General features: G+C 39.9%; 2 protein-coding genes and 1 long non-coding RNA gene across 8 annotated transcripts in view; 1 reads left to right on the top strand and 2 right to left on the bottom strand.

Moving 5' to 3' along the window:
• The first annotated feature begins 3,755 nt into the window (after positions 1-3,755).
• nat8l (N-acetyltransferase 8-like) lies at positions 3,756-15,331 on the top strand. Its single transcript, XM_083541546.1, has 3 exons — positions 3,756-4,295; positions 5,896-6,060; positions 11,909-15,331. The coding sequence occupies exons 1-3, from the start codon at positions 4,001-4,003 to the stop codon at positions 12,274-12,276; spliced, it is 828 nt and encodes a 275-aa protein (XP_083397672.1). The 5' UTR covers positions 3,756-4,000; the 3' UTR covers positions 12,277-15,331.
• LOC310726235 lies at positions 8,918-13,644 on the bottom strand. The gene is made up of 2 exons (XR_014533663.1): positions 11,174-13,644; positions 8,918-10,953 (listed from the first exon to the last, which is right to left on the bottom strand). It is a non-coding gene; the product is annotated as an uncharacterized lncRNA (long non-coding RNA).
• A 2,734-nt stretch (positions 15,332-18,065) lies between the features above and the next one.
• poln (polymerase (DNA directed) nu) overlaps positions 18,066-27,211 on the bottom strand; it is a gene marked incomplete at its 5' end in the record, with an annotated part of 56,567 nt that continues 47,421 nt past the window's right edge. For 3 of the 6 annotated variants that reach the window (XM_083541409.1, XM_083541411.1, XM_083541412.1), the window contains 6 exons: positions 18,527-18,756; positions 19,606-19,667; positions 19,752-19,819; positions 20,481-20,559; positions 21,450-21,560; positions 24,113-24,244. In XM_083541409.1, the coding sequence (XP_083397535.1) occupies positions 18,661-18,756; positions 19,606-19,667; positions 19,752-19,819; positions 20,481-20,559; positions 21,450-21,560; positions 24,113-24,244 (548 nt within the window). In that variant the 3' untranslated portion in view covers positions 18,527-18,660. Of the gene's footprint in view, positions 18,482-18,526; positions 18,757-19,605; positions 19,668-19,751; positions 19,875-20,480; positions 20,560-21,449; positions 21,561-24,112; positions 24,245-27,211 lie in introns of those variants that run through there. The other 3 variants (XM_083541410.1, XR_014533642.1, XR_014533643.1) reach the window with 3 other exon arrangements.

Below are 27,211 nucleotides of genomic sequence, written 5' to 3'. Positions count from 1 at the left end.
CTGGTGGAAAAAAAAAACAATCGCAGGAAACCAATCAAACTCAGTGCTCACATACACCTCAATAAAATGTAATGAAATGTCACCAAGTGCAATATTAATGGGATTCGGCATGTTGATTTGTTGTTCAATTTAAAAAACAGCTAAAAAAAAAATCATCAGGAACGTCAGGAACATGGTCCTGCATTATCCGTTTATCTGCAGTGACAGTTCTATTTATAGGATACCACATTGGCCTTAAACAACAAAATAAGTCTAAAAGTAGCCTCTAAATCCATAATCAGCCTCAGTGTTTATGACTAAAATGATCAGAATGAATCGATCCATAGCCCGAGCTCACCTCAGAGCTTAATATTCCACCTCCAGTGAACAGGAGGGTTTAATTCAAGCATTTGATTTTACTAACAATTTTACTAACTAAACCTGATTTAGCGCGTGAATTTGGTTCTCAGTAGCACCACATGCAACAGTGGATTTGAAATTTGCATTGGAATGCAAAGAAGTTCAACTTGCCCTAAAAGTCAGAACATGTCTTTTTTGTTTTGTTTTTAAAGCTCACTCTTGGTCATGGTGTTGTCCATAAACCTTCTTAGTAACATACAATGGTAGAAATTGTTTCATTTCAGAGCACCACTGTGCTAATATTGCTTTTAAAACTTTCACAGACACTCCCTTCTTAAACCAGAAGAGAGAGGGAGAGTTCTGTAAACCTAGTTACTCTGTGTGCATGTGTGTGTGTGTGTGTGTGTGTGTGTGTGTGTCTAGAGAGTGGCCTCATGCTGAGCCGGGTTCAGTACACCCACAGGGCACGTATGCGCAGTGCATACACATGTGCTCTTTCTCTCACCCACAGGCATTCATTCACAGGAGGCCCACATTCTTTCAACAAGTTAATTTGCATCAGTCCACCTCAATCTCTCAAGTTTAACCCAGAGACCTTGAGGCCTTACACATGGCAGCAGCAATTCACTGAACTCCAGACTCGGTAACGGGCACTTAAGGAATCATGCATTTGTGTTGAATATAAACACTATGTGCTTATTTATTGCTTATTAAATTTTTGTGTGAAGGTTTTTAAGCTTATTATTATTTTATTATTATTATTTTTTTTTAAACTTTGTATATTCACATGCTTTCAATAAAAATGAACCCACGTTGTTAACAGACCTTCAGAAACCTTCAGTTTTGTCTACAGGTCTCTGATCTTTTTACGTTTTGGCCACCAAAAAAATTGGCTTGTGGCAAAAACCTCTTCTGTTCCTGAGCCATTTTCTGTATTTCACCACAGTTGTGGTGCAGCTGTTTCTGAATCCCAAAGCCCAGTTCTACCAGCAGCCAGCCTGTTGTTAATGTCAAACAGGAATGCAGTTTGTGGAATTTCGATCACTTTGTTTGGCCTTTCAGGTCACCGCTTCCTTCCACTACGTAAGACAAGGGTCAAAGGTGAAGTAAGGAAACAAGAACGACAATGAAATGCAAAAATAAATAAGGAATAAAGCAAATAGGTTATGCTTTTATGTCTATAAATGGCTGTTCTGAACGATAAATCAGTCTTCTTCTGGCTAATCCCTAGACGTCTGCAGATATCTGCCTTCAACCTAAAAACAATAAATGATTCACATCAAGATTTTATTTCTTATGCACAAACACATGATCAGACATCAATCATGTATCAGGCAGTGCCCCCATGCATAACTACCTCACACACACATTCATAACAGTGTCCACTTCCTATATGTACATCACAAGCCTTTTCTTCTCCTCCTCCTCCTCCTTCTCTTTTTTATAAAAATAATAAGGATCAGCAGTTTTCAGTGTCCAAGTTTAACAGCCTGACTCATTTTTGTGCTGTAACGCGCATGCGCGTCGGCACACCCGGGGCTCGCCGCAGGTGCTGATGCTGAGAAAGGAGAAGAGAAAATCCTCTGCCTCTTCCCTTTTCGCTCGGGTTATGTGTTAGATGTTGCTTTAGACAAGCGCAGGAAACGTCAGCTATAACGCACGAGATGCTTTCTCTCTGTCTGTCTGTCTGTCTGTCTGTCTGATTAGAGGGAGGGAAGCAGAAGAGGAAACGATCCAGTTTCAGCTAGTTCGTCACAATGCACTTTTATTAAGACGAAGGCTCTTTTGAGGCTGATGGCTGATCAGTGCATCACCGAGAAAACATGTTCATTTATCATGCACACTTTTCTTAGTTTTATGAACAATACGATGCGATGCACAGTTCATTCTCATGCGCGCGCCTTTTTTTTGGACGTTCATCCAATGCGCACCAAACAATTTCCCCAAAGCGTGTCATAAGTCTGTAGTGTAACACGTGTGCACAGCTGTATTGCCGGTACGGAAGTACGCTAGTGTGTGTGTGTGTGTGTGTGTGTGTGTGTGAGGTTAGTGTGCACCATACCGCCCACGAGGAGAGACGGGAACCCCGTGCACGAGCCTTCACGAGAAAGGAAAAAAGGGCGGGTTTGGGTGGTGAACAAAAAATAGGGAGGCACTGCAGTGCAGCAAAACCAAGCCGTTCCCCACACACTCTCACTCCTACACACACACACACTCACTCACTCACAAACACACACACACACACACACACACACACACACACACACACACACACACACACACACACACACACATTGCATACGTGTGGAGTTTCATCCACATGTTCTGGACAGGAATTAGCCGTGGTTAGCTCAGGTATGAGATAGTGGGCCATGGGGTGCTGGGGTATATAATATTGGGGTATGGAAGTGTGGGTATAAGATATTGGGGTATGGAAGTGTGGGGTATAAGATAATGGGGTATGGAAGTGTGGGGTATAAGATAATGGGGTATGAGATATTAGAGTATGGACGTGTGGGGTATAAAATAATGGGGTATGGAAGTGTGGGGTATAAGATATCAGGGTATGGAAGTGTGGGTATAAGATAATGGGGTATGGAAGTGTGGGGTATGAGATAATGGGGTATGAGATATCAGGGTATGCAAGTGTGGGTATAAGATATCAGGGTATGAAAGTGTGGGTATAAGATAATGGGGTATGGAAGTGTGGGGTATGAGATAATGGGGTATGAGATATCAGGGTATGCAAGTGTGGGTATAAGATATCAGGGTATGAAAGTGTGTGTATAAGATAATGGGGTATGAAAGTGTGGGTATAAGATAATGGGGTATGAGATATCAGGGTATGAAAGTGTGGGTATAAGATAATGGGGTATGGAAGTGTGGGTATAAGATAATGGGGTATGGAAGTGTGGGGTATAAGATAATGGGGTATGAGATATCAGGGTATGAAAGTGTGGGTATAAGATAATGGGGTATGGAAGTGTGGGTATAAGATAATGGGGTATGAGATATCAGGGTATGAAAGTGTGGGTATAAGATAATGGGGTATGGAAGTGTGGGTATAAGATAATGGGGTATGAGATATCAGGGTATGGAAGTGTGGGTATAAGATAATGGGGTATGGAAGTGTGGGTATAAGATAATGGGGTATGGAAGTGTGGGTATAAGATAATGGGGTATGGAAGTGTGGGTATAAGATAATGGGGTATGGAAGTGTGGGTATAAGATAATGGGGTATGAGATATCAGGGTATGAAAGTGTGGGTATAAGATAATGGGGTATGGAAGTGTGGGTATAAGATAATGGGGTATGGAAGTGTGGGTATAAGATAATGGGGTATGGAAGTGTGGGTATAAGATAATGGGGTATGGAAGTGTGGGTATGAGAACGTATTCTTCGCCCAATCAGCAGCTGGAGGAGGCCACGCCCACCCCGGAACCTGAATGCGCCGGCACAACCCGCTATAAAGAGCTCGTGCACTTCGCCGGCATCTCTTCGGTCGTGAGGGAGTTCAGGGTTTCACCGCACCACATTTTTGTCTTCTTTTTTTGTTTCATTCCACACCCCGAGAAACGCGCACAATTGTTTCTATTATTTCGTCGTCTTTATTGTTTTTGACCATATTCTCCCAGATTTTATTTCACCCGAGGCTATTTGCATGCATTGTTCGTCTCCCAAAATGGTTTGCGAGACTAAAATAGTTGCGGACGACCCCGACGCCATAGCTGGGAACAAGATCGTGTCCTCGGCGCAGATGTGGACGTCGCCCTCCGACGCGTTCGAGCGCAAAGACGCGAGAGGGGAGGGGGTTTTAATCCGCGAGTTCGAGCGCGGCGATAAGGCGGAGGTGCGCCGCATCTTCAACGAAGGCATCATGGAGCGGATACCCAACACGGCCTTCCGCGGTCTCAAACACCAGCCACACACCCAGTTCATTTACGCCGTGCTCACAGGTAAGAGGAGGAACCGGGGCACTTATTCACTTACAGCACGTATTATTACAAAGATCAGAAATGTGCAGAACACTTGACTGAGGGTGAACAGCGCCGGCCATCAGCACACAAAGAAGCCTGTAGAGGAGCAGCGCGCGCACTGAGAGAATGAATGAATGAATGAATCTTGCCGCTGCTGCAGCGGAAGTCTAGAGTTACTGTGTTTGAGATCCACTCTTCATTTATTATTTAGCGCAAAATCCGCCTAATACTTGTTCTTTTTCACTGCATTCGATAGTGCAATATGAGAAATCAAATAAAACCTGGCCGCAAATTAGCCCACATGCCTTATTTATATAGGGCAAAGTATTTCCGTTTTTTCTTTCCGCACACACACAATCACACACATGCACACTTATAAAAACCGTGTTTCCCAAGCTACCTAAATGCCTTCTACAAACCGTGTTAGAAATAAACTACATGGAACTTATAGGAGATTCAGATGTTAAATCTCATGCTTACTGATCAGATGTTTAGGGGTTCCAGCCACTGTTGGGCCCTTGAGCATGGCCCTTAACACTTTCTGCTCCAGGGGCACTGTATCATTGCTGAACTCAGCTTCCCTGTAGTGTGTATCTATGAGTTGCAGAAAAAAACTGCACATTTCCTCGTGACTGGAGTGGTGCCCTCAGGCAGACACGGGTTTAAACCTCTAGTCTTCACCTTTAAACCAGAAAGGTGAAGGTAATAAGCAGTACAATGAGAGTTTATGGTACGTTTAAAGTATGAAAGGAAGTACCAATTGAAGTATTATGTTATAGTTAATGGTACTTTGTATCTGAAATGGGTTTTAGATTACCTTGCTGTACCAGATGATCAAAGTTAAAATAGGATTATCGCTGCAGAGGCAAGAAAACATCAAGTGGAGTCTGAGACTTCCACAGTAACAGAGAAAGATCTGTTAGATGGAGACAAACACAAAAAAAAAAGTAAATACACACTTAGGTTTAAAGATGAACTGGTCAGATCTGCTCTTCTCAGGAAGAACAGTGCACAATGAGGCTGTATTTGTAGTCTGGGGTGTGTGTGTTTTTTTTCGGTGAGTAGTTCAGAGTAACTGTAAGAACGAGTTTCTCACGACATAAAAACCCATGCGCTGTCCCGCGTCTCGGACGGCATCCTGCTCCACTAGAGAAGCGTCCTGAAGAGTTGTGTTGTCACTGCTGACTAAGGCAGCATGTGGTCTGGGTTGTAGTTATGCACACCCAGTATGGTGCACTGTGCATGCTCCCAGAAGGGCGCCCTCGTGCGTTCAAAGCACACACGTGTACAGCTGCACCCACACCAGTGCAGATGTTCCGCCCATGGAAATCACATTAGCACTGCTGGAATACTTTGACACCCCCCACTGTTTCTTTTCTCCAGTCAGGACAACTGTTTATATACTGATAAAAATGTGGACTCCATTTGCTTTCCTGTTGTGTCTTTGTGTGTGTGTGTGTGTGTGTGTGTGTGTGTGTGTGTGTGTGTGTGTGTGTGTGTGTCTCTTCTCTTCCAGAATTCAAACTTTGTGGTTCTCTTTTCTGACAGGTGACGTTTATTTTTTTCCATTTCTCCATAGTAATGTGCTTTGTTATGACCAAATCTGTCACGCTGACATGCTGCACACCTTTCATTCTAATGGGAGCGCGCTATTACTATAGCAGACAAGTCATCCTCAACTACTTGGACTGCGCACTCCACACAGATATGGCTGATATAGAGGAATACTACATGAAGCCCACAGGTAAGGGGAGCACCCGCTCATAAAACAAAAACAAGTACAAGGTTGTTAACAAATACCTCATGTTTTTCCTCACACAATAATTACACCAAAAATACCATGCAGCACTGACTTCAAACAAATCCGAATTATACCATCAAACAAAGAGCTCTCTAATATCAAATCTAAAGGTTTGTTGGCCAAAATAGAAACTAATAACAACCTCATTTAAACCACCTGAACTGTGACCAAGCAGTTACTAAGAATGAAGGAATGAATGCTGTAGTCATTTTCCCAAATATTGACCTGCTTAACCCATTTATTATCTGACCACTGGCCTGCATGAAAGCACAACCCATCCACTGCATGACATATTTGTTGCATGCATCAGGATCCCATTCCTGGTTTCCCCCCCCCCCCCCCCCCCTAATCTTTAACCCGGTTCCCACATCTGAGCATGAATGATACACAAGCAGTGACACTAGTGCATCTCACTTTTAGTCCTTGTCTTTCGCCACACAGTGCAGGCGCTCAAAACTACAAAATCCCTCCAGACTCGATCTACAACCATTTTAGCAGCTACAGGACAGAAGATTCTCCTCTTTCGCAGTTCAGTATGGATTAATTGACTGCAGTGCTGCTTTAATGCAATGGACTTATTAAATATGCAGCAGTTGGACCGGACTCACCGCTCACTGATAGTGAGAGGGGGGGAAAATTGCTTCTTTATTGCCGCATAGCACCAAGCATGACAGGACTGGTTCCTGCTACATGTGTCAAAGAATTAATAAAAAAATAATAATAATTACCAGACGGTCACAGTGTTAAATTCAGTACTTTGTATTTTTGACCATAGTTTCAGAACTGATTAAATTTCTAGAGTAATTGCCCTGATTTCTGCGTTCATTCCAAATCATTACACGGCTACGATGATTCACGTTACTATAATAGTTTCGAAAAAAAACAGAGGTAATAATAGTGCTAGCCTATGCTCATGGAGAAGATCAGAATTGCGAGGTAACTGTTCCTGTGCAGATTTTTTTGCAAGTTCATCGTTGCCTGTCATTATGTTGATGTCTAAATCGCAAGTCATCCAGTAGATGGACCAGTGTCGATCATTTTCCCCTCGTGCTACACTGATAAATTGCTGTTCAGTTACTAATCAGAAAGTGTACACGGCAGCTCAAACAGAACACTGTGTGTCAGCGCTCACGGTGAATCACTAGAGGCTGAGTCAGGTCAGGTGGCCCGTGACATACATCATCCAGTCCCTGCATAATCTATACGATCGATACTTTAATCTCGTCGGGGTCGTTTGTACACGGACAAGGGAAATAACCTAATTTTTTCCTAAAGGTTAAGTGTCCCTGTGTTCATAACGAAAGGAAGCGGTGGGTGTATGGGGGGGTGCTCATGCATATCAGCGGGGTTTCTTTAAAGCAGTCGTTTTTTTTCAATCCTTTCTATTTCAGTATGTCTACCAGTGTAAGAGTGATCACACAAACATCCCCTGCTGGGGAAATCAGCATTCACAGCCCCAGTTTCAGTCTCACACATGGCACATCAGTGCACTTCCTGCAGCGGTCACCAGTGAAGTCTATAATGTCCATCCTTTTGTTCTCAGTGGTCTCTACTGACTTGTACACCCCCCCAGCCTGAATGTATAATCCACAGCAGATTTTAAATCAGGTAGTTCAGAGTAGTTTTGACTTCAGAGAAAAGCAGCAAAAACTGAGGCTGTTGTATTTTCTCCCCTTTAGAATACCACCTGATCGTTCTCCTTAGAATATCAGCTTGGTACAGGTTTCCTATTTTAGCACGGATATAAGGAGGAAGGGAATTGAGTGTTGGGTCAGGAGATGGGGGAAGGAATAGATGAGAAGCTGTGAAATGGTTTTGCATACTGGCAGCATGCAGACAAAGAGATCTCCCAGGGGGACCTCGCTCTCTCTGACTGTCTCCATCTCTCTTTGTTAATGTGGAAGCCTCGGTCTCTCCATCTCTTTTACAAGCTGTGGCTGTGGTGCAGGACTAACCGAATTATCTGTCATGCTCAGAGAGGGAGAGGGAGTGGGAGTGGGAGACAGAGAGGGAGAGGGAGTGGGAGTGGAAGACAGAGTGGGAGAGGGAGTGAGTGGTTCCTTTAATGTTGCAGCTTTCCATTTCTTTTCAGTTCCCTTTGATTAGTTTTACAGAGAGCTAATCTGGTAGTTCATGGGGCACAAAGGATCATTCTGTCCAGATAATAGAAGAGCATTTAAGAACACAGTTACACTAACACTGTTAGCCTATTAAATAGAACACAGCAATGTCTACAGCAGTGTCATAATAATGAGATAATTATTAATAAGGAATAATGATATTAATAAATATAGAAGCCACATCTCCCATGATAGATTTTTGAAAATATTTGGGGCCCCAAACAAATAGTGAAGTCATTCCCACACGAAACAAATTCTAGATATTGTGCAGAATCGTCTGCTTCCGTTGACCCTTCAGGCAAGACAAGAAGGTACCAAAGCTGTGGAATGTAGTGGAGCCTGCCATTAGTGTTAAATCCTGAAAGAACCGGTAGATGATTTATTATTATTTATGCACTCCATATTGTGTTTTTGGTATTTAAAGAAAAATAAAAAGTAAAATTTTATTACTCGATTACTGCACAGTAACAAACTAATACGCCTTTAACATATCTAATATAATACGGTTCAATATATCTTAATGACAGGTCATGACCCATAGAGTAGGTGGAGTAGGCTCTTGATTTTGGGAACAGCCTCCCCTCAAGGCTACTGTCACACACATCCGAAGGAAAATACAGTTTGTGTGATTGGGGTTTGCATTCAGGGACACACAAAAGATGAAAATGTGTGTCTCTCTCTTTTTTTCCTGGTAATCCAGCTTTAATTAAAATACTACTGAAAAAGCATCTGTGGTCGTAGTTGACAGATTGGCTTGACAAATAAATACAGCTGGTCGGAGGCTTTGCGATAGCACGTGTGTGTTCATGTAGGTATATGTTCAACAGGAAAAAATGTAATACAAGATATAGTGCACAGATACTATTGGAAGAGTTTTTGGAACTATGACTCTCACTGGAAGGGTGTGTTTGTTCAGGTGGGTGTTTGCAATGAGAGAAATGCAGAGAATTAGATCACGAGGGGAAATGATAATGTGTGTGTAATAAGATGGACGAATAAAATCATAACGGTAATGGCTTATATATACAAGTTAAGTTGTATCCATCTATGTGCTAATAACACTGATGTAGAAAGGTGTATGGTTGCGTCTGACACACTGCTGTATGCATTAGGCCATATGTAATTGTGGGTGTTTCGTTTGACAACGTGAAAGCGCTGATTTGGCCCAGTCCGAGCAAACGTGACAGTCTAAACCATACTAACACACACACACACACACACACACACACACACACACACACACACACACACACGCTGCACCCAGGGACCTGAGGGAGGGGCCTGAAAGACTGCAGAGATGCAGCATGTTGCAGTATGCAGAGTTTACATTACAATACACAGCAGTAATTAGTAAGAAAGTTACGTATGCTCTGTTTCAGACTGTCAGTGATGCACCTTACAAATAAATATCCAAAGATTTTTTTTTCTCTCAGAAAACGATATTTGTAAAAGAAATTCTAGATCTGCATTATACTGAAAATTTTTTAGGAAAATTGTTTTGGAAAATGTCAAGCAGATGTGAATAATGCGAACCCCCCCCCCCCCCCCCCCACCAAAACAGCACACAGTATGTCTCGTGCTTCATACACATTCATACCGCATGGCTTCTAAGTCCTACACCTGCTGCCCACACACACACACACACCGGATACATGGTATCAGTTTCACTCTCTCCGTTCGAGTTCCAGTAAGATCTTGACTTCATTAGTGACATTCCAATCGCTTGTCGCTCGATCTTTTCTGCAACTCTTTCAACTACTACATGTGCGTTTTAAGCCTTAGCATGTACCCAATAAATAAATGCATGGTAGCAGCTCCAGATAAACACTTAGCTCATACTTATGATTTTCTTGGCATGGATTCGCTTGAAGCAGATGGCAGACACTGTTTTAAAGCTGACACGCAGGTCTCTTTTATCACTGCGGTGACAGGCATGTTCAGCACCTCCTGTCTGGTTTAATCCCTGGACTCTGAGATCTGGAGCTGGACACACACATAATAGAAACAGCTGGGTCTCAGTGCATCTGCACATGTAGTTTTTTTACTAATTTAGTCCCCTGAGTCTGACACACTGAATGTACTGTGGTTTTATTTATAAATGACTGATTACTGACAGCTTTTTTTTTCTTTGTTTTCAATAACGCTGAATTTGAAAATCTGGTGCCAGAGGTGCCACTAGTAAGATACCAGATTTTCATAATGATGTTTGCAAAGACATTTGGTTCCCCTGTTTTTTTATAGAAGGGAGGTGATGTAATAAAGGATTTTTCTTTCCATTTTATTTTTAAACAGAAGCCAACATAATTGGAATATTTGCTTAATCCACAGCTTAGCAAGCTTAAGAGAGATTTAACCCTTTAGCACAAGAACCCTTTATCAAAGCATGAGCATGTGTGATTTACTTTGAAAGGCACAGGTTCAGTTTTATTATGAACCAAAGGGGGAAAACCATTAAAAACAGATACAGAAAGAAATGAAGCCAAAACCTTTCTCTTGGTTCTAAAGCTAAAAAAAATAATCGAGCTTTAAACAGTTATACTGACATCATCTGCAATACAAATGTCTCACTTAGATTCAATTAGACCCCCATGAATTGGATTAGGTTTACATGTGGAGTCGGAGTGAAAGATTTGGAAGGCTGTCAAAATCTGTTCAAATGATTAGTGCCTCAAATTAGACTGTAAACCTTCTATAAAATGTTTAGTAATCTATCTATCTATCTATCTATCTATCTATCTATCTATCTATCTATCTATCTATCTATCTATCTATCTGTCTGTCTGTCTGTCTATCTATCTATCTATCTATCTATCTATCTATCTATCTATCTATCTATCTATCTATCTATCTATCTATCTATCTATCTATCTATCTATCTATCTATCTATCTATCCATCCATCCATCCATCCATCCATCCATCCATCCATCCATCCACCCATCCATCCATCCATCCATCCATCCATCCATCCATCCAATTCATTGTTATTTGTAAAGCGCTTTTAACAATAAACATTGTCTCAAAGCAGCTTTTCACAGATAATATGGTGATAAAAATGAATATGTTCTTTATAAGTCTATCTGTATATATACAGTATATAAGATCTGGTAGATTCCAATTCTGTGAGCAAAAAGAAACTCTTCTTTTTTTGTTCTATCGTCTCCTGGTAGAATATTGAAAACAGTGCACTTAAAAGGAATTGCCAGAGAAGCCAAGCCTATGGGGGTTTAGGAAACTGTCTTGGCCCAGTTAAAGGCCAAATACATAATACAATCGTGTGAATTACCACCTGGATTGTCACAAGCCATGCAAAAAGCCGCTTATAATGAGGAGAAATAATTTTTGCCTAAAAAACGTTTTGTGTTTAAATGCCAGGTCTGTGTTTTATACAGAAATCACTTATTACTGTTTATAGTTAAAATATCCGTCTTCCAGCTACATTATGTAACAGATTTACACCATGTTTGGAAATAGTTTCCTCATTGCATTTATATTTCAAATAAGTTTAGGTTACAATCTCTTGCATGTGTAACGTTCTTTGAATTCCATTATAATATAAATGAACTATACAGCACAGCTTGTAGCTACAGTCTTTAGTTACATTTCTTTTTGTATATCTCGTCATGCAGTCAGACACATGCTGAGATCTTTTGTTGTGTTGTGTTTGTGCAGGTTCTTGTTTCTGGGTGGCGGTGCTGGACAGTCAGGTGGTGGGCATCGTCGCAGCACAGGGACGAGAAGACGACAACACGGTAGAACTGCGTCGCATGTCTGTGGACTCTCGTTTCCGCGGAAAAGGCATTGCCAAGCTGCTAGGACGACGGGTTCTAGAGTTCGCTATGCTTAACAACTACTCAGCCGTGGTTCTGGGGACGACAGCAGTCAAGATGGCCGCCCACAAGCTCTATGAATCATTGGGTTTTCAAAAGGTGGGAGAGACTGAGAACTACATTCTCCCTGGAATGAGCCGCTCACTGACGGAAAGGCTCTTCTTCCAGATCCGCTACAGCCGCTACCGGCTACAGCTCAACGAAGAGTGAGAGTGTGTGAGAGTGAATGGAAGCGTGGGCGGACGTAAGAAAGCGAGTGAGAGTATGAACGCCGACCAACCCTTAAATCACCAAAACCCAATTCACCTCTTAAACCTTAATATCATATATATTTTTTTTTTATCACAAATGTTATTTCTATCACTATTTCTATTAATTCCTTAACCGTTATGTTTTTTTTTTTTCTATTAACATTTATTAATTTATTTTCTTAACTTTTTATCAATATCAACTGAACCTCCCAATTCGTTTATATAGAAAAAGTAACGATAAAATCGATGGTTATGACAAGTTGAAAATGCCACACAACAAACCGAGGCAATAGGTCGGTCTGTCAGACTCTCCTTTAAATCTCTTGTAAGGGCTGATCTGATCTTTTTCTCAAAGATAGCAGAATGAATAAGGGGGGTGTGCAGAGGAAAGGAGAGTGGATACAGTTATACTCCTCTCTCCAATGTCATACCACTCTGGTAAACGTACACAAATGCAGGTCTTGAACTCTTTAAAATGGAAATGCAAGTAACTCTAGCAGTCAAACAAATGATATTGACTAAAGCACAGCAGGTTTTTCTATGTATTAAGAACAAGAAGAGAAATAATTAGTGACGTTAGCCCTAAGTCAATTAACTCCTACTGTTAATCATGTACAATTTAACTCAAGAGTGGTGATTTTACCATAAGGGAGAGGTGATATATATGAGAGGTGATACACACTGATATTTTCCCTCTACTCGTACTGGGTTTTTGTTTTGTTTTAAATAACAGGCCAATCTCTCAATCTTTCCTTTTGTGTTGCTGGAACAGTTGAGATATTGCACAGATTGTATTGCTGTACAAGATCTATATTATTGGGTCTTTAACATGATTCAAATACCCACCTAATACAATTGGAATTAATTGGACCATGATATTAATTTGCAGTCAGTCAAATTCGATTGGAAAACAAACTGATCACTTCCAAGTTGACAACAATGCTAATTGATTTTTTTGCAGAATTAATACATGTAATATGCATCTGATCGCTGCATTGGTTGAAACTTGGTTGATCAGACACAAATCTGAGCACAAATTTGGATGACAAATGGACTGTGCGAATTTGCGATATATAAACCTTTATATTTTACATAAGTATAGATTATGTAAATGTGAAACATTTGTTACATATCTATGACAGATATAACTAAAAATCTCTCACCATATCTATTCTCCTATGAAAGTACCAGCAATGGGAGAGATAAAAGCCACAACGAGCCTCACTTGTGAAATATTCTTGTATAAAGTTAACAAAACTAAATGTGATTACAACTAACGTAACGCAAAAAAAAAAACAAAAAAAAAAAACAAAAAAAAAACCACAACCTTGGCCCTTGCCAATTTTCCTTGACTTGATTTTACCCATCCACGAAACTGACTGCAGCCCTGGGCCAGACCCTCCCATACCCTAACAGCACTCGTTCAGCCCCCACCCCATCTCTGCATGTGCCACTGAGCCTTGTTGCGCTGCTTTTATCTCCATTCGAGCTTGTACTCCTAAAAACCCCTCTGTGATGTTATAGTAGCAGCACTAAACATTCGCTCAAGCAACTCAAGTAAAGATGACGGATTGATAGCGAAAAATGTCGAGGGTATGGCGTAAGAAACGTACCCACTTACTTGCTGCCATGACATCACAGCTGCCAAAAGTAGAATGCAAAAGCAATGCAAATATGTGGCATGCCTCTGTACCTGGTTTGTACGTACAGTGCCTGCCCTGGAAATGATGTAACTCTGTTTAAAAAAATAATAATACGTAGAACAAGCTTCTTTTTTAGCTGAACATATAACAATGTGTCTTTGTTAAAAGAAACTACTGTTTTGCATGAAACATGAATGAAAAATGTTTAAGAAAACACAATCTTATCAAATTGATGTCTTAACAGTGGAGTTAAAGTTTTGTTTTCGATTAATGTTATTTGTATAACAAACATTTTACATTTGTTTTTACCTTTTACTACTGGGGTGATAAGTATCCAGTTTACTGTAAGAAAAAAAAAGTGTCCAAAAAACACCCAGCTAAATGCAGCATTACTTATTATATTACATGCCATTTAAAGAGTTCTTCACTGTTAACACCAGAACAACTCACTTGCTGAACCTAAAACACCAAATGAATGGCAGAGCTGCCTGACTACTCACTTATTTAGGACAGTATACATATCAGATGCATTAAATATTGAGTGTTAGCACCAGTGTTAGGATTGCTTTAACTCGAACAACCTAAAAACAAAATGAAAATGTACTTGTGTGGGATAAGTGGATAAAACTGTTTCGAAAGAATCTGCATGCACAAATTAGGCATGTAATGACGCCATCTGTAGGTGAAGGTGTCGATACAGAGCTAAACCAATAACGGAGCGCTTATGTTAATAAGTATATTCGAAGTATATTCGATCAGTCTTGATTGGTCCCCTGGTGGTCTAGTGGTTAGGATGCGGCGCTCTCACCCCTGCGGCTCGGGTTCAATCCCCGGTCAGGGAACCAACCCCAGCCACTAAGGTTGCACAAGCCTTAGTGCCGGTCCCAAGCCCGGATAAATGGGGAGGGTTGCGTTAGGAAGGGCATCCAAAAAAAACGTGCCAAATCAAACATGCGGATGGTCCGCTGTGGCGACCCCTAACGGGAGAAGCCAAAGATTCGATCAGTCTTGATTCCAAATTCGAAAAAATGAACTAAATAAAGTTTCCATGAAGCTTCCTTGCAAAAATGTAAATATCAGCATGTAATTTTGAGAGATAATTGGCTTTAGCTGAAGCTGAATCCCACACTCACCTACACAGGCTATGTAGATGTTGACATTACTGCACACATGTCAGTTTGTCTGTGAGTTAACAGTGTTTTTGTTCAGTACATGTCTAAGGTGGATGTTGGCTGATTACGGATGATTGAATGTAAAAAAGGCAAGCTGTAATGTATACGCTTCTGGACAGATCCGGGCTGAATAACACTAAATACTGCTTTACTGCTGGTCTGTCTGCCATATGATAGCACGTGTTACAAGTGCAACCAATTTTGGTGTGTTATTGAGCTTTGCACAAGCAGAAAAGTCAATTCAACATGACATGTATTTGGATGAAAATGTAAGCATGCTGCTAAGATTCAAGAATTATGACACTGACGGCTGTGATAGATCAAGGTTGGGAGGATAAAATGAAAGCTCTCGTTGTTCAAGGCTTTCGGGAAAAAGCATGGGGAATTCCTCGAGTTCATTATCAGTTACAGTAATCACAGATGTTCGTTTTAAAATGCTCAAAAAAAGGATTATTTCTGCTAATCGGAACAGTGAAACTTTTATGAGCGACTCAACCTTCCCGACCCTCTCCCCCATCCTTTCAGCATTCAAGTGTGTCTTTTGTACATAAATATCCAGTGTCTGAAAATGACTGATGATGCAAAGCATTCAGAAGACCTGCGACCTGCATGAGAAGATGGCTGCTACAGGAATGTTCCACTTTTAAGAAGACGAGGGGGATTTATAGTGGAAGAAAGCCTTGAGTGCCTTGCTTTCACAGTTCGGCTCCCTTGATGGAACTTTGGTACAAGCTAAGACTGGATCCCCTTCTTACATCCCAATTTACTCTTCTGGTTAAAAGCACTCTCTTGATTGTGGCTGGAGGTGCCAAGGATGCAGAAGCACTTGTAACAAATTGTATTTTTTATTTTTCTGAATTTATTTTGATGTTCTATTTACTGCTCTTTTTATTTTATTTTTTATTTTTTTGCTAATAGCAAGTATGTACCATATGCAAATGTATGATAAAAAATTTATTCACGAGAAACCTTTTTTCATGAGGCTGAATTTGCCAAAGGGGGTTTTTGCTGCATTTTATTTCTTTATTTTCTTTTTTCTTTTTTTCGTTTCTTAACATTCAGAAATCTTTTGGAGATCAAGTCCTCGTGCCATTTACCCGAGCAATAAAATGCACACTCGAAAAAGCTAAAAGTAAAGAATTCAAAAGTAAAAATGCTGCATTTGTTTTCTAGCCCTAATGCTGTGCTGATTGTGAGCATTACCACTGGCAGGGTAAGAGATTATGGGGCATGACTCTGAACTGTTTTTTTCTTTTCTTAACTATTGTGATTAATGTTTTTATAAATGTGAAGATGAATGACGATGCATATAACGTGTTGTACATTCTGGCAGCCCGTGGAAAGAAGTGACCACTCAAGCCCACTGTACATGAGTGATGCCACACCCACTCTGAAAGCTGTTCCAGGTTCTTATCTCTGTTTGGTCAACAAAATCTCAACAACAACAACAACAACAACCACAACAAAAAAGTCTCTTTCAGCAAACTACAGAGAAGGGAACTTTTTGAAGAATGTTGAAGAGTAGCAACCTGTTAACCAAATGATGCACATTTTCACACTGAGAAGAACGACTTTTCTTAAGAACGAGGACTTTTTTTTATTTACTTTTTTTTTAAGCATTTTGTTAAATGTATATTGTAAAGTGTAATTTAGTGTAAATAGGGATATTTTCTGATCCTTTTATAACAGAAATGATATCTTTGGATGTTTACAAACACATTGACCTGCAAACTGAGACACAATTGTATTCCTCAAAAAAGAAGAAGAAAAAAAAAAAAAAAAAAAAACCCAACAGCACACATGGAAGTAAGAACAGCTTTCAGAGTGAAGGACATCTCCTCAGTACCCAACATATTCAGGCCTTCGATGTTTGCAGTAAACTGGTACTGCTGTAGCAAAGTAAAGATAAATTCCAGCATTTTATAAGATCATTCCCTCATAGTTAACAGTGAAAATCTTCCAGTGTGAGGAAAATAGAATTTTTTTTTATTCCCTGTAGTTTGAGTGGTGCTTCAAACAGTTTCTCGTACCTGTGCTGCTGATTGTCAGGGAATGCTAGAAAATCCTCTTTATACATCGGCACAGGAAAACCTGTGGTGTCCTTTCTTTTTGGTCCACTTCTTTGCTGACTGTCACTATGGAAACAAGCCCACATAAAGCACAGCAGATAAAATTATATGCAAGCACTCAAGGAAGCGGGTCACCTGAAACAGAGGGATGGATTTGTGTGCTTGAAAGTTAAATATGCCAATGAACAGGCCAAATTAGGAGTAAAAAAAAAAGAAGAAGGGGGGTGGGGGTGTAGAATAGCTGGTATAAGCATGTGAAGGGCAAAGGCCGTGCTGAAAATCTCTGTGGCTGCAGTGATCACCTGGATCCTTCAGGGTTTGTCATTATAAAGATGCCTCAGTTCCTTTAGATGTTCTTTCATTTTAATGTGTTCTTTCCTTTCCAACTGCTGTAACGTATTATTTTTTTTTGGCTTAACAAATAGGAGCATTGTAAAGATGTAAAGAAAGGAGATCCTGCATTACAAAAGAAATGGCTGTAAATATTGTATTAATTAAACCAATTGACTTGTAATTGCTTCTGTGCTTTTTTTTTTCACTTATTTTCCTCAAACCTAATATCAAAACTAAACTTTTTTTTAAAGCTTTGAATATATTCAGATCGAAGTGAATAGTCAGGAAGTGAATAGTCATGTCGACATTTGTTAATGAATTCATACATTTCATGTTTTTATAATCATGTAATTGAAATGCAGGTGCATGTCTGTGTGTATGATTAAGGGCTCTTAAGGGGAAGTGACTTCAGGGACACAACACCTTTTTCCAGACTGGGAAACTGAGACTAAATGCTTGGCCTTCAGGTCTGTGTGTGTGTGTGTGTGTGTATGCAGTATACACTTTCCTGATTTTATACATGCACATCACAGTGCTAATCTGTGCTCTTGCTTTCCTCTTCTATTGCGGTAATAAAATCAGTACTGTAATTATCAAGAAGCCGCAGTGAAAGAGGGATCAGAATGTGATGTTTAAATATAACCAATAATACCTTTAATAACTTCTAAAATCTGTAAGAAAAGAGCTACATTTGTGATGAGGCCGAAAGCTTAATGAACAGCTTAATGTTAACATAAGAAACTGGACAAGAGATTGGCAGAAACCAGAGTGCAGAACACAAATGGAACGAGTTTTGGTGAAACGCCTAAAAGAAGAGAAAGACACAAACTGGCGCGATCCAGTCTAGGCGCCTACGGTTGCCCCCAGATACAGCAAGCGAGGAAAAAGAAGCGGGAGCTGCAGCAGCCCAGTTACCATGGTGATGGGTTTTCAGCTCAGAGAAAGACCTAGAGAAGGAGAAAAGAAATGAGAAGGGCAGGGAAATTAAAAAAAGGACAAAAAAAAAAAATAAATGAGCCAATGAAAATGAGAGACAACGAGGCAGTCAGCGATTCGGAAAAAAGATCAAGAGGCAGAGAGCTGAGCAGAGAAGCACACACTGGCACTGGGAAACCTCAAAGCAGGCTCAAACTGAGGTGTGTGAGGTAGCAGCATGGGCGAAATTGACTTCACACATGGATCCCCACGATCGTCCTGTAGAGACAGAGACCTTCAGAGGAACCTGAATATAGAAGCATACAGACATCCAGGTCAGATCAACAGCCTAGTGTTTACTAATCACTGTTTACTGCAGTCTGTATTGATCTACCAACAGGCCTGTGTACACACACACACACACACACACACACACACACACACACACACACACACACACACACACACACACACACACCTCTGTAGTTAATGAGGCAATAAATTGTTGGATCATTGACTGATTAATGAATGGTTGCTGCAAGCAATTATTCGTGAACATTAGTATGTTAATGAACTCCTCAGCCAACACATTCCAAGACATTTAGACATCAAATAGAGAAATCTTTAAGACCAGTCTCCCCACATGTGAGTGTATGCGGTGGTTTAGTTACTGCATGTCTGAGTTTTGTTTGTACAGTTAATAGTAAATATTGTTATTATTAACTGTATGAAAGCTCATGCTGTGCTGAGAGTGATCCAGACAGCTTTCCTGCTACATTTCATTTTCCCCTATAAAATAATAAGCTACATTTCAGTAACTCTTACTCGGCTTTTTAGGTTCTAGAGGATTTCCTTTTTAAATACATTTCTTGCAGTTTAATCAAAACCATCAGAAATGTTTCTAATTAATGAGATCATTGATTGTGTACTGATCACACACCTAAATGTATCTTATGGACCTCACAATGAATGAAGCCTTTCAGATTAAAAAAAATTCTGAAAAACCCAAGCATTAGCCATCACCTATAAGAATACAACATATCAAACCCATGTGGAGGTAAAAAAAAATGTATTCGTAGAATTGTGTATATTATACATTATGATTGCAGTGTTGACGTGGTGTACAATGTACATTTCTACTATTTGGATTACTCACTGAAAGACTAACTCCAAGACAGCTGATATGCTGAAGAGACTCCATTGTTTCCTTCACCAACACTGTTTCAAAGTACAGACACATTCTCATAAACATAAATGGTTTCAGCAAAACTGTTAAGAGTCACAGGAGTGTGTTTTGTTAACCTGCAAAGTCTTCCACCTGCGAGTCCTCCACCTCAAACAGTAGTTCATCATGGATCTGAGCCAGCAGCCTGAGCGCATGTAGAATATTCGGGATGTATTCAATGTATTTCTTTCAGTGAATGACTGTAAATAGCTACATGTCTATTCCAAAAGATTTAAACCTTAAAGGGAACTCGTATCTTTATCACATGCTACTTAGTGAACCTTTAAGACAACAGGATGTACCATGAAACAAAGATAAAATTAAATAAAACATGTGCAGTCTATGTAAGATATACAGTAAGTGGTTTGTAACTTCTGGCTACACTCTAGATTGCAACCAAAGGTATTATTAGATCAGTGGGCAGAGTGCATTTCTAAAAGAACATCCCTGTGGGTTACAGCTTAGATTTCTATCTCCTTCTTAACAGAGTCTGAGGATGGTAAAGAAGTAATATGGGAAAAATAATAATACACCAATCCACTGACGTGTCAAAGGGAAAGATAAGCAGAAATCAGAAAAGCATTCTCTATTGGGCAAAAAATGCAATTTAGAGATGGCCATAAAGATACAGAATGAAATGTGAAAGGCCTCCAAACACACACAGGGCAGACTGAGCAGTTGACCCTCTGGACACGTGTATATAAAACGATAGATTCGAGACAGATGCTAGAGATGGGACTGGATGGTCAGTTGAATAATGAGCAGATATAAAGAGTGGACTTGCTGAATTTTGGAGTTGGACATACCTGGCAGTGAGAGTGGTGGAAGAGGCTACAAGTGAGCAGATGTGTATCATGGCCATTTTACAGAGGTCCGCAGCAGAACCTGATTTATCACACACACACACATGCATGCACACACAAATTTGGTTCTGATGGCCACGATTCCTGTAGATTTACACTTTAAAATGATCATAATAAAAAACAAATCCAAATAATTATTACTGTTACAGGCATCATATGAATGTGTTCCTTTTAGCTAAAAATCCCAACCTCAGTAGTTTCATTATAATAGACAATATAAACTAACAGCTGCATATACACTATTTCAACAACAATTCGTTCATGTAAGTGACGTCTTTGGTCCTTGGACGTTTCCGGTTAGCTAAGGCACACATTCAGAACATTGGCAGGAGAGTTTATACGCAGTGATATTGCGACAGTTTATTTATTCCAGCGATTTAAAATGTCCAAATGAAAACTGGGACCATGTTGTTCATGCTCTCTCAGACCAGGAAATTAAAGTGTTTACATTTCTGAAAAAACAAAACACAAACTGGGAGCATTTCAGCATTACAGTGTAGGTGTGCAGATAACCTTCCACTGACAAACCAGGTATTTCTGGGTTGGTTTTCTGCACACCTACACGGTCTTGCTGAAACGGGTTTGGGCCTCTTTACTGCAGTGAAAGGGAAATGTTATGCTACAGAATACAAAGACATTCTATACAAGTGTGTGCTTCCAATACTTTCCTCTATAGGGGATGAAACATGATAATATAAAAAAAAAAAACAATCACTGAAGTTCTCCAGTTTCAACCTGATCGAAATCACAAAACCTTTTTACTGTAATGTTCCAGTGCTGGAAAACTGGATGAAGCCAATTCTGACTATGGTTTATCTCAGGCCTGTCTCATCATGACCTTTACAGTTTATGGCAGAGGGTAACGGTTTATTAATAATGAAGCTAAGGACCACCTGCACAATGCCACACTACCTTGCACTACAAAGTTGACTGCTTGTCTCTCGGCCTGGTTCCGGATGCTCCAATCTGTTGAATGGATATGAGGGAGGAAACGGCGCCGACCCATTATGGACTTAACGTAACCTGTGCGTACACACACACACAAATACGCAGAATCTATATTAAATAACTTTGATCTCACGGGGTGTTTTTTTGCAAAACCCATGCTCACATATCAGCGCTGTGTATTCCCCTTACAGTGCATTCCAACAGGACAAAGGCACGGCTTTACAGTTAAAGCCTTCTGTAAAATGAGTCAGAGCTTCTCACATGGACAAATCTCTTTCCCAGAATCACAGTGACGCCTGGGAGCTACAGGCCACAATGGGACACTGATGCTGGGTGAGGAATGCACCTGGCTGATGTGTGGGTGTGTGTAAGATGGCAACAATAGACTGATGAGCAATAATGACATACACACAGGAATGTGTCTGTTTGGCTTGGGGAAAAGCTTTGCTGTAATGATGTATATGTGTGAAAGCCGTCACAAATGACCTGTCAGAGGAATCATTAGCAGAGTCAGCACATTCCACAGTTTGATCATGTAAACTCTCACACAATGCATTTTCTGAACGTTTACATTTATGGTGCATTCAAACATCTGAGCAGCTAAGCGGTGAAGAGCCTTGCTCAGGGGCCCAAGAGTAGCTGCTGGGTGGAGCTGGGATTTGAACTCACAACCTTTGGATCCAAAGTCAAATACCTTAGCCACTATGGTAGAATATTTTTAAACAATGTACAAGAAGCTTGTGAGTTGTGCTGACAGATACAGTGATGTTATATAAGTCCTGCTTCCCTCTGTCCTTTCATTATTAAAGGAAGGTGATTGCGTCTTTTGGGGTATTTTTAAAATCGCATGAAATTGACAAGGACTATAAAAACTGACATTATTACATTTGGAATAGAGCAAAACCCAAGCCACAAATTTAATTCTTAAGATCTTGCAATTTAATAGATTCTGCTCAGTCATTTTCCCGTGTGTTTCATAATGCTACAGATATCATCATACGCAAAGGAAACATGCACATTATCAGGCAGGCAGACGTGCCACGTGCCAAAGTTGCCAGATGCTCAGAGTAAAGTCACTCTGCCATGTCGTGACTATAAATTAGGTTTCAGCTGGCTGGAAGACTGATTGTCATCAAAGACATGGTGTCCACCCCATGACCTTTAACCTTATGGACCTGGATCATAACACCAGGAGACTATTACAAATATAGCAACCTTATTATCACCTTCTGGTGAAATGGGAGATGATCATAGAAGACGGATGTGCTCGCAGGCACTAACAGGAGTTAAACAGAGGCTGTTGACAGATAACTCAATACTACTTGACATTGATCATCAATGTTTCAAGTTGGTTTTTTGATGATGTTGAAGAGTGCTGTCTAGCATTGCTCCAAAATGTACTATATTCAGTTAATTCAGTTTTATTTGCATAGCGCATAAACAAAATTAAACAATGTCCCAAAGCAGCTTTACAGAGATAAAGAGATTAGTCCCTACACGTTTGTTCATTATAAGTTTGTACCTAATGAGCGAGGCAGTGGCGACTGTGGTGAGAAAAAACTCCCTCAGATGGTATGAGAAAGAAACCTATCCTCATACCTCATCAAAAGGTATCACCAGAAGTGAGGTCATGCTGTTCCCGGCGAGAAACTTGCATGTGGTCAGAATAACAGACACGGTAATGCACGTGGTCAGAATAACACCAGTTGCACAGCTCCCGATGTAAACAGAGTGATATCCTTTGGCACACTGACTTATGAAGGTCAGTGCTCCCTGTGAATGTGCGTGGAGTTTTGTGCTGCCCTCTGTTGGTGTGCTTAAAAACTAATCTCAAAACATTTCGATACTACCTTGTATATGTACTGGGGGTACAGATGTGCTGCGATGTGGTCACTGTGAAAACCACAGCACGTGTTTAATGCATCTATGGTCATTTTCATCTATATGAATATGTTTAGTGGGGCTGGGCTACTTCCATTAGGATAAATGTGACATCAAAAGGTAAAGGTGATCAATCATAAGAAGTTTATGTTTGCTTGGTTGGCAGGTGGGTAAGTCGATATACAGTACACACAGACAAGGCACCTCTTTATTATTTCTGGCCTGGGAAACCCAACTTCAGAACAAAATCTCACATTCTTTGGCTTTGACTCTTCAGTCCTGGCATGAAGCCCATTATGCGACTGAATGTGTATTGAGAGATTAACTAAGGCCCAAGTTCAAGTTTAAACTTGATTGCTAGAATTTGGGATTTTCGTTCGTAACACCCTCAGCCTTCTTTTTAGCATAATTGTGTGCATATAATTAGATCTAGGTGTGTAACATTGGGCAGTGATTGATCTGTGTTGCACATAAGTCTGAGGACTATAGGTTGTGTATGTATTTGTTGTGAGAATTGAATCACTTCGTGATGCTGACATTTTAGTAAACATATTGAGTGGCCACTTTCAGAAGGTATCGAATATCAGCGGTTTGCCCTTCATTTCTCTCGTGCTCATTTTTCTCTCTTCTCTACATCCTCCACATGCACTCTTTAGCAAACCTAATATACAAAGGGCAAACTATTTACCCTGTTCTCATTACTCATAGGCAATTATACAGTAACCAAATAACACACAGACACGCACCGTATTTGTGGCAGTGCTGGACAGTGCACTGGATAAAAGCCTGCACCTCTTTGTACTTCTGGAGAAAACTTTCCTGAAAACGACTCGCCTCTTCAGCGTTCACACCCAGAATACCAGAGAGACGCTCCTTTCCTGCAGAGCGAGGACACAAAGATTGAGACAGAGTGAAACATTTTGGTAGTAAAAAAAAAAAGCAGTTAAAAGAAAGTATTTTGGATGAGAAGGAAAGAATAAAGCAAACCCAGGTGTTATTCTTTTTTAAGCTCATTACTTTCAGACCACGACTAATAAGCAACAGTTTTTCTCGCAAAATGACTTATGACATCATTCATAGTTGATAACTTACAGGTACATCTGTATATAAAACTCGCTGGATGCAACAAAGCATGAACCACTTGGCTGTGTGATACGAAGTCTTTTTTAAACCTGTGTTAAACATCATTATATCAGAGCGCAAATGAATTCTCATATCTGACTGATTGGAAGGTACTGATTAAAGGTTTTTGTAAGAACAGCTCTGACATCATCCATATTACAAAATTTGATTATGCATTCTAATTATTGTTTCTATGGTAACAAACTCTCTACATTAAACACATGTAACATTATGGAGTCTTGGTCAGAATCCTTTAACATTTTCTGACTCTGGAAGAAGTTTGCACTTGCAGTTTCTCAGTACCATATTTTTTTTTGGTCATACTGATAGACAGGATCCGAGGCACAAATGAATGTCATACTTGTCTATGAAAGATTCCACAGAATTCTATGTATCTCTAATTAGTTAGAGTTACATCACCGATTATCTTCCTATTAAAGAGTTTTGTTTGTTATATGATAATTATTGCCATTAAATGTGATGCCTTCATTTGTAAAGTTACACATTATAAGATGGTGTGTATTCGTTGTCACTTTTTAAACCCAGGCTGTGACACTGAAGCAGAGCACACTTTTTCCACACATATTTCCTCCTTCGGATTGTAACGCATCTTCATTACAGTAAGAATGAATTCAGGTTCTCTTTTACTTTCCACGGTAGATTCACTAATCTCTATACACCCAAGTTAACTAAGATACGTGACTCCTTTAATTGTCGATATTAAATTGTGTGAATGGTACAGGAGTGAGAAATTCGGCCTCCTTGTGCATTGCTATGGCCACAACTTTGTGGCAAAATTAATGAGCTATTATGTTCATTCCCACCTCACAGGAAAGCAGCTATACACAGTCACCACATTGTGGCATATCAAAGGCTCCACTGTTACCTAGCCAACAGAGATACAGATGCAGGCTATGGGTTTTTCCCCCAAGTCATCTTTAAAGCTCATTTCCTCATCTGTGTTCAGAATTAGTAGAGGAATAAGATGGGATTAAAGAGAGACAGCATGCGAGATGATAACAAAAAAAAGTGAGGGAGAACAAACAGGTGAAAACTGCAATGAATAAAAAAGAACAAAAACGTTTTAGTAGCTCAGGTTTATGTGCGTTCAAGTTTGTTGTATTTACATGCATACTAATAATGTGATACTTCAATACTTTAATGATGCTGATATTAAAGTAAACTGTATTGTCCGGTGTATCATAGATCTGATCAGATTTCAAACTCTCTGGTAAAAAAATCTTCGGTTATTGAGATGTGTTTATCTCCAAAGAAGTCCAAACAGTGGAAAGATCCTTTCTACGTTAGACTTCGTCCAGTCTGTATGCCATGTATTTAAAAAGACATGCGCACTTTTGCTGAAGATGCACTTTACACTGATAAACTGGATAACTGGGACCTGTGAGCTTTCAATGCCAGTGTGTGTTACAGCAACACACTTGAACATTTTTATTAGGTGAAGTCACACACTCCTCTGAAACACCCCTTCACCGGATTATTTATGCCTCTCCTCTAAATCACCTTTCATCTCATGAGCATCGAACTGTACTTTATCTTCTGACCGGTGCCAGTGCAAGTGCATGAGCTCATTCCTGTCAGCCCTTTAAATTGTGTGCGTCTTGTATGTCTTTTTTCTTTTAGTAGTCTGTTACCATGGTTATGTACAGATCTTTGAAAGACTGTACTTTTTATGACACTCCATCTTCTTCCTCCAGGATCTTGTACATGTTGCAGTGATTTTTGTTGAAAATGTTTCATTGTTTCATGTTGTGCTCGGTTCGCACAGGAAGTGTAACACTGAAGAATGCATTTGGAGGTCAAAATGCTGTAAAACCTTGTTGATAGACACAGCAAGAGAGTGTCAGTGAGTGTCACATGCTCACTGATATAAGCTCAAAATCAACAACAGTGGCAACCCAGTTAAGTTCGATAAACAGAGCCGAACAGTCATAATAAAACCCCCCATTGTATTTAGAAGACTCTCAGTGTAATTCAAAACATCGCACAGTCTCTCAAACTGTGGTGGACCGAGTACCCAAACCATTTGAACTAAAATAAAGACACACATGATAAAATATTACTCCAGTAAAAGTGTCCCTTTAAATTTTCACTTGAGGAAAATTTACAAAAGTATTTGCCTTCGAATCCATTTAAATATCCAAAGTACTATGATTTATTATGGCAATAATGTTCCTATTATACTTTATTTTATTAACGAGTCAAACAATGATTGATAGCCCTTAAAATGATTATGAGCCCAAAACCTTCTTTTCAACTATTTCAAATTAAATCTGGTAAACAAGGCCACAGGTGCTGCAGCAAGTTTAAGTCAGGAGTTTCTTCCTTTCGTTCTGCTTGCTGTTGAACTGACGCTGAACTGTATGCTTGTAATAAGTAGCTACCACCAACCGGCAATTATGAGTTCAAAACAGAGCATGTGCTCCACCCTGATTGGCGGTTTGCTGTGTGATTGACCAGTTACGTTTTAATCTGCACATAAATAAAAAGGAACAACTGATTTTGCTAAATGTGGTTGAGTAAAATACAGATACATAAAAAAGCTACTTAAATACAGTAATGAATTACATTTAGTTCATTACTGTCCTACACTTCTCTACATTTGGGAAAGTGCAAAAATTATATATACTAACAAAATACAATACTGCTTAAAGGTCAGAAAAAGTACATTATGTATCTAAATTAAAACCCAGAGGAGCTCGCAT

Source organism: Silurus aristotelis (genome assembly GCF_946808225.1).
Source record: "Silurus aristotelis genome assembly, chromosome: 5".
In the NCBI taxonomy this organism is placed as follows: Eukaryota; Metazoa; Chordata; class Actinopteri; order Siluriformes; family Siluridae; genus Silurus; species Silurus aristotelis.
The sequence above is the reverse complement of the archived record's forward strand: the minus strand, read 5'-3'. Positions and strand labels throughout refer to the sequence as shown.

Coding starts and splice junctions, on each gene's coding strand:
- nat8l (XM_083541546.1), top strand. CDS start 4,001: ATGCATTGTTCGTCTCCCAAAATGGTTTGCGAGACTAAAATAGTTGCG. Junction 4,296..5,895: donor CATTTACGCCGTGCTCACAG/GTAAGAGGAGGA, acceptor ATTTCTCCATAG/TAATGTGCTTTGTTATGACC. Junction 6,061..11,908: donor ATACTACATGAAGCCCACAG/GTAAGGGGAGCA, acceptor GTGTTTGTGCAG/GTTCTTGTTTCTGGGTGGCG.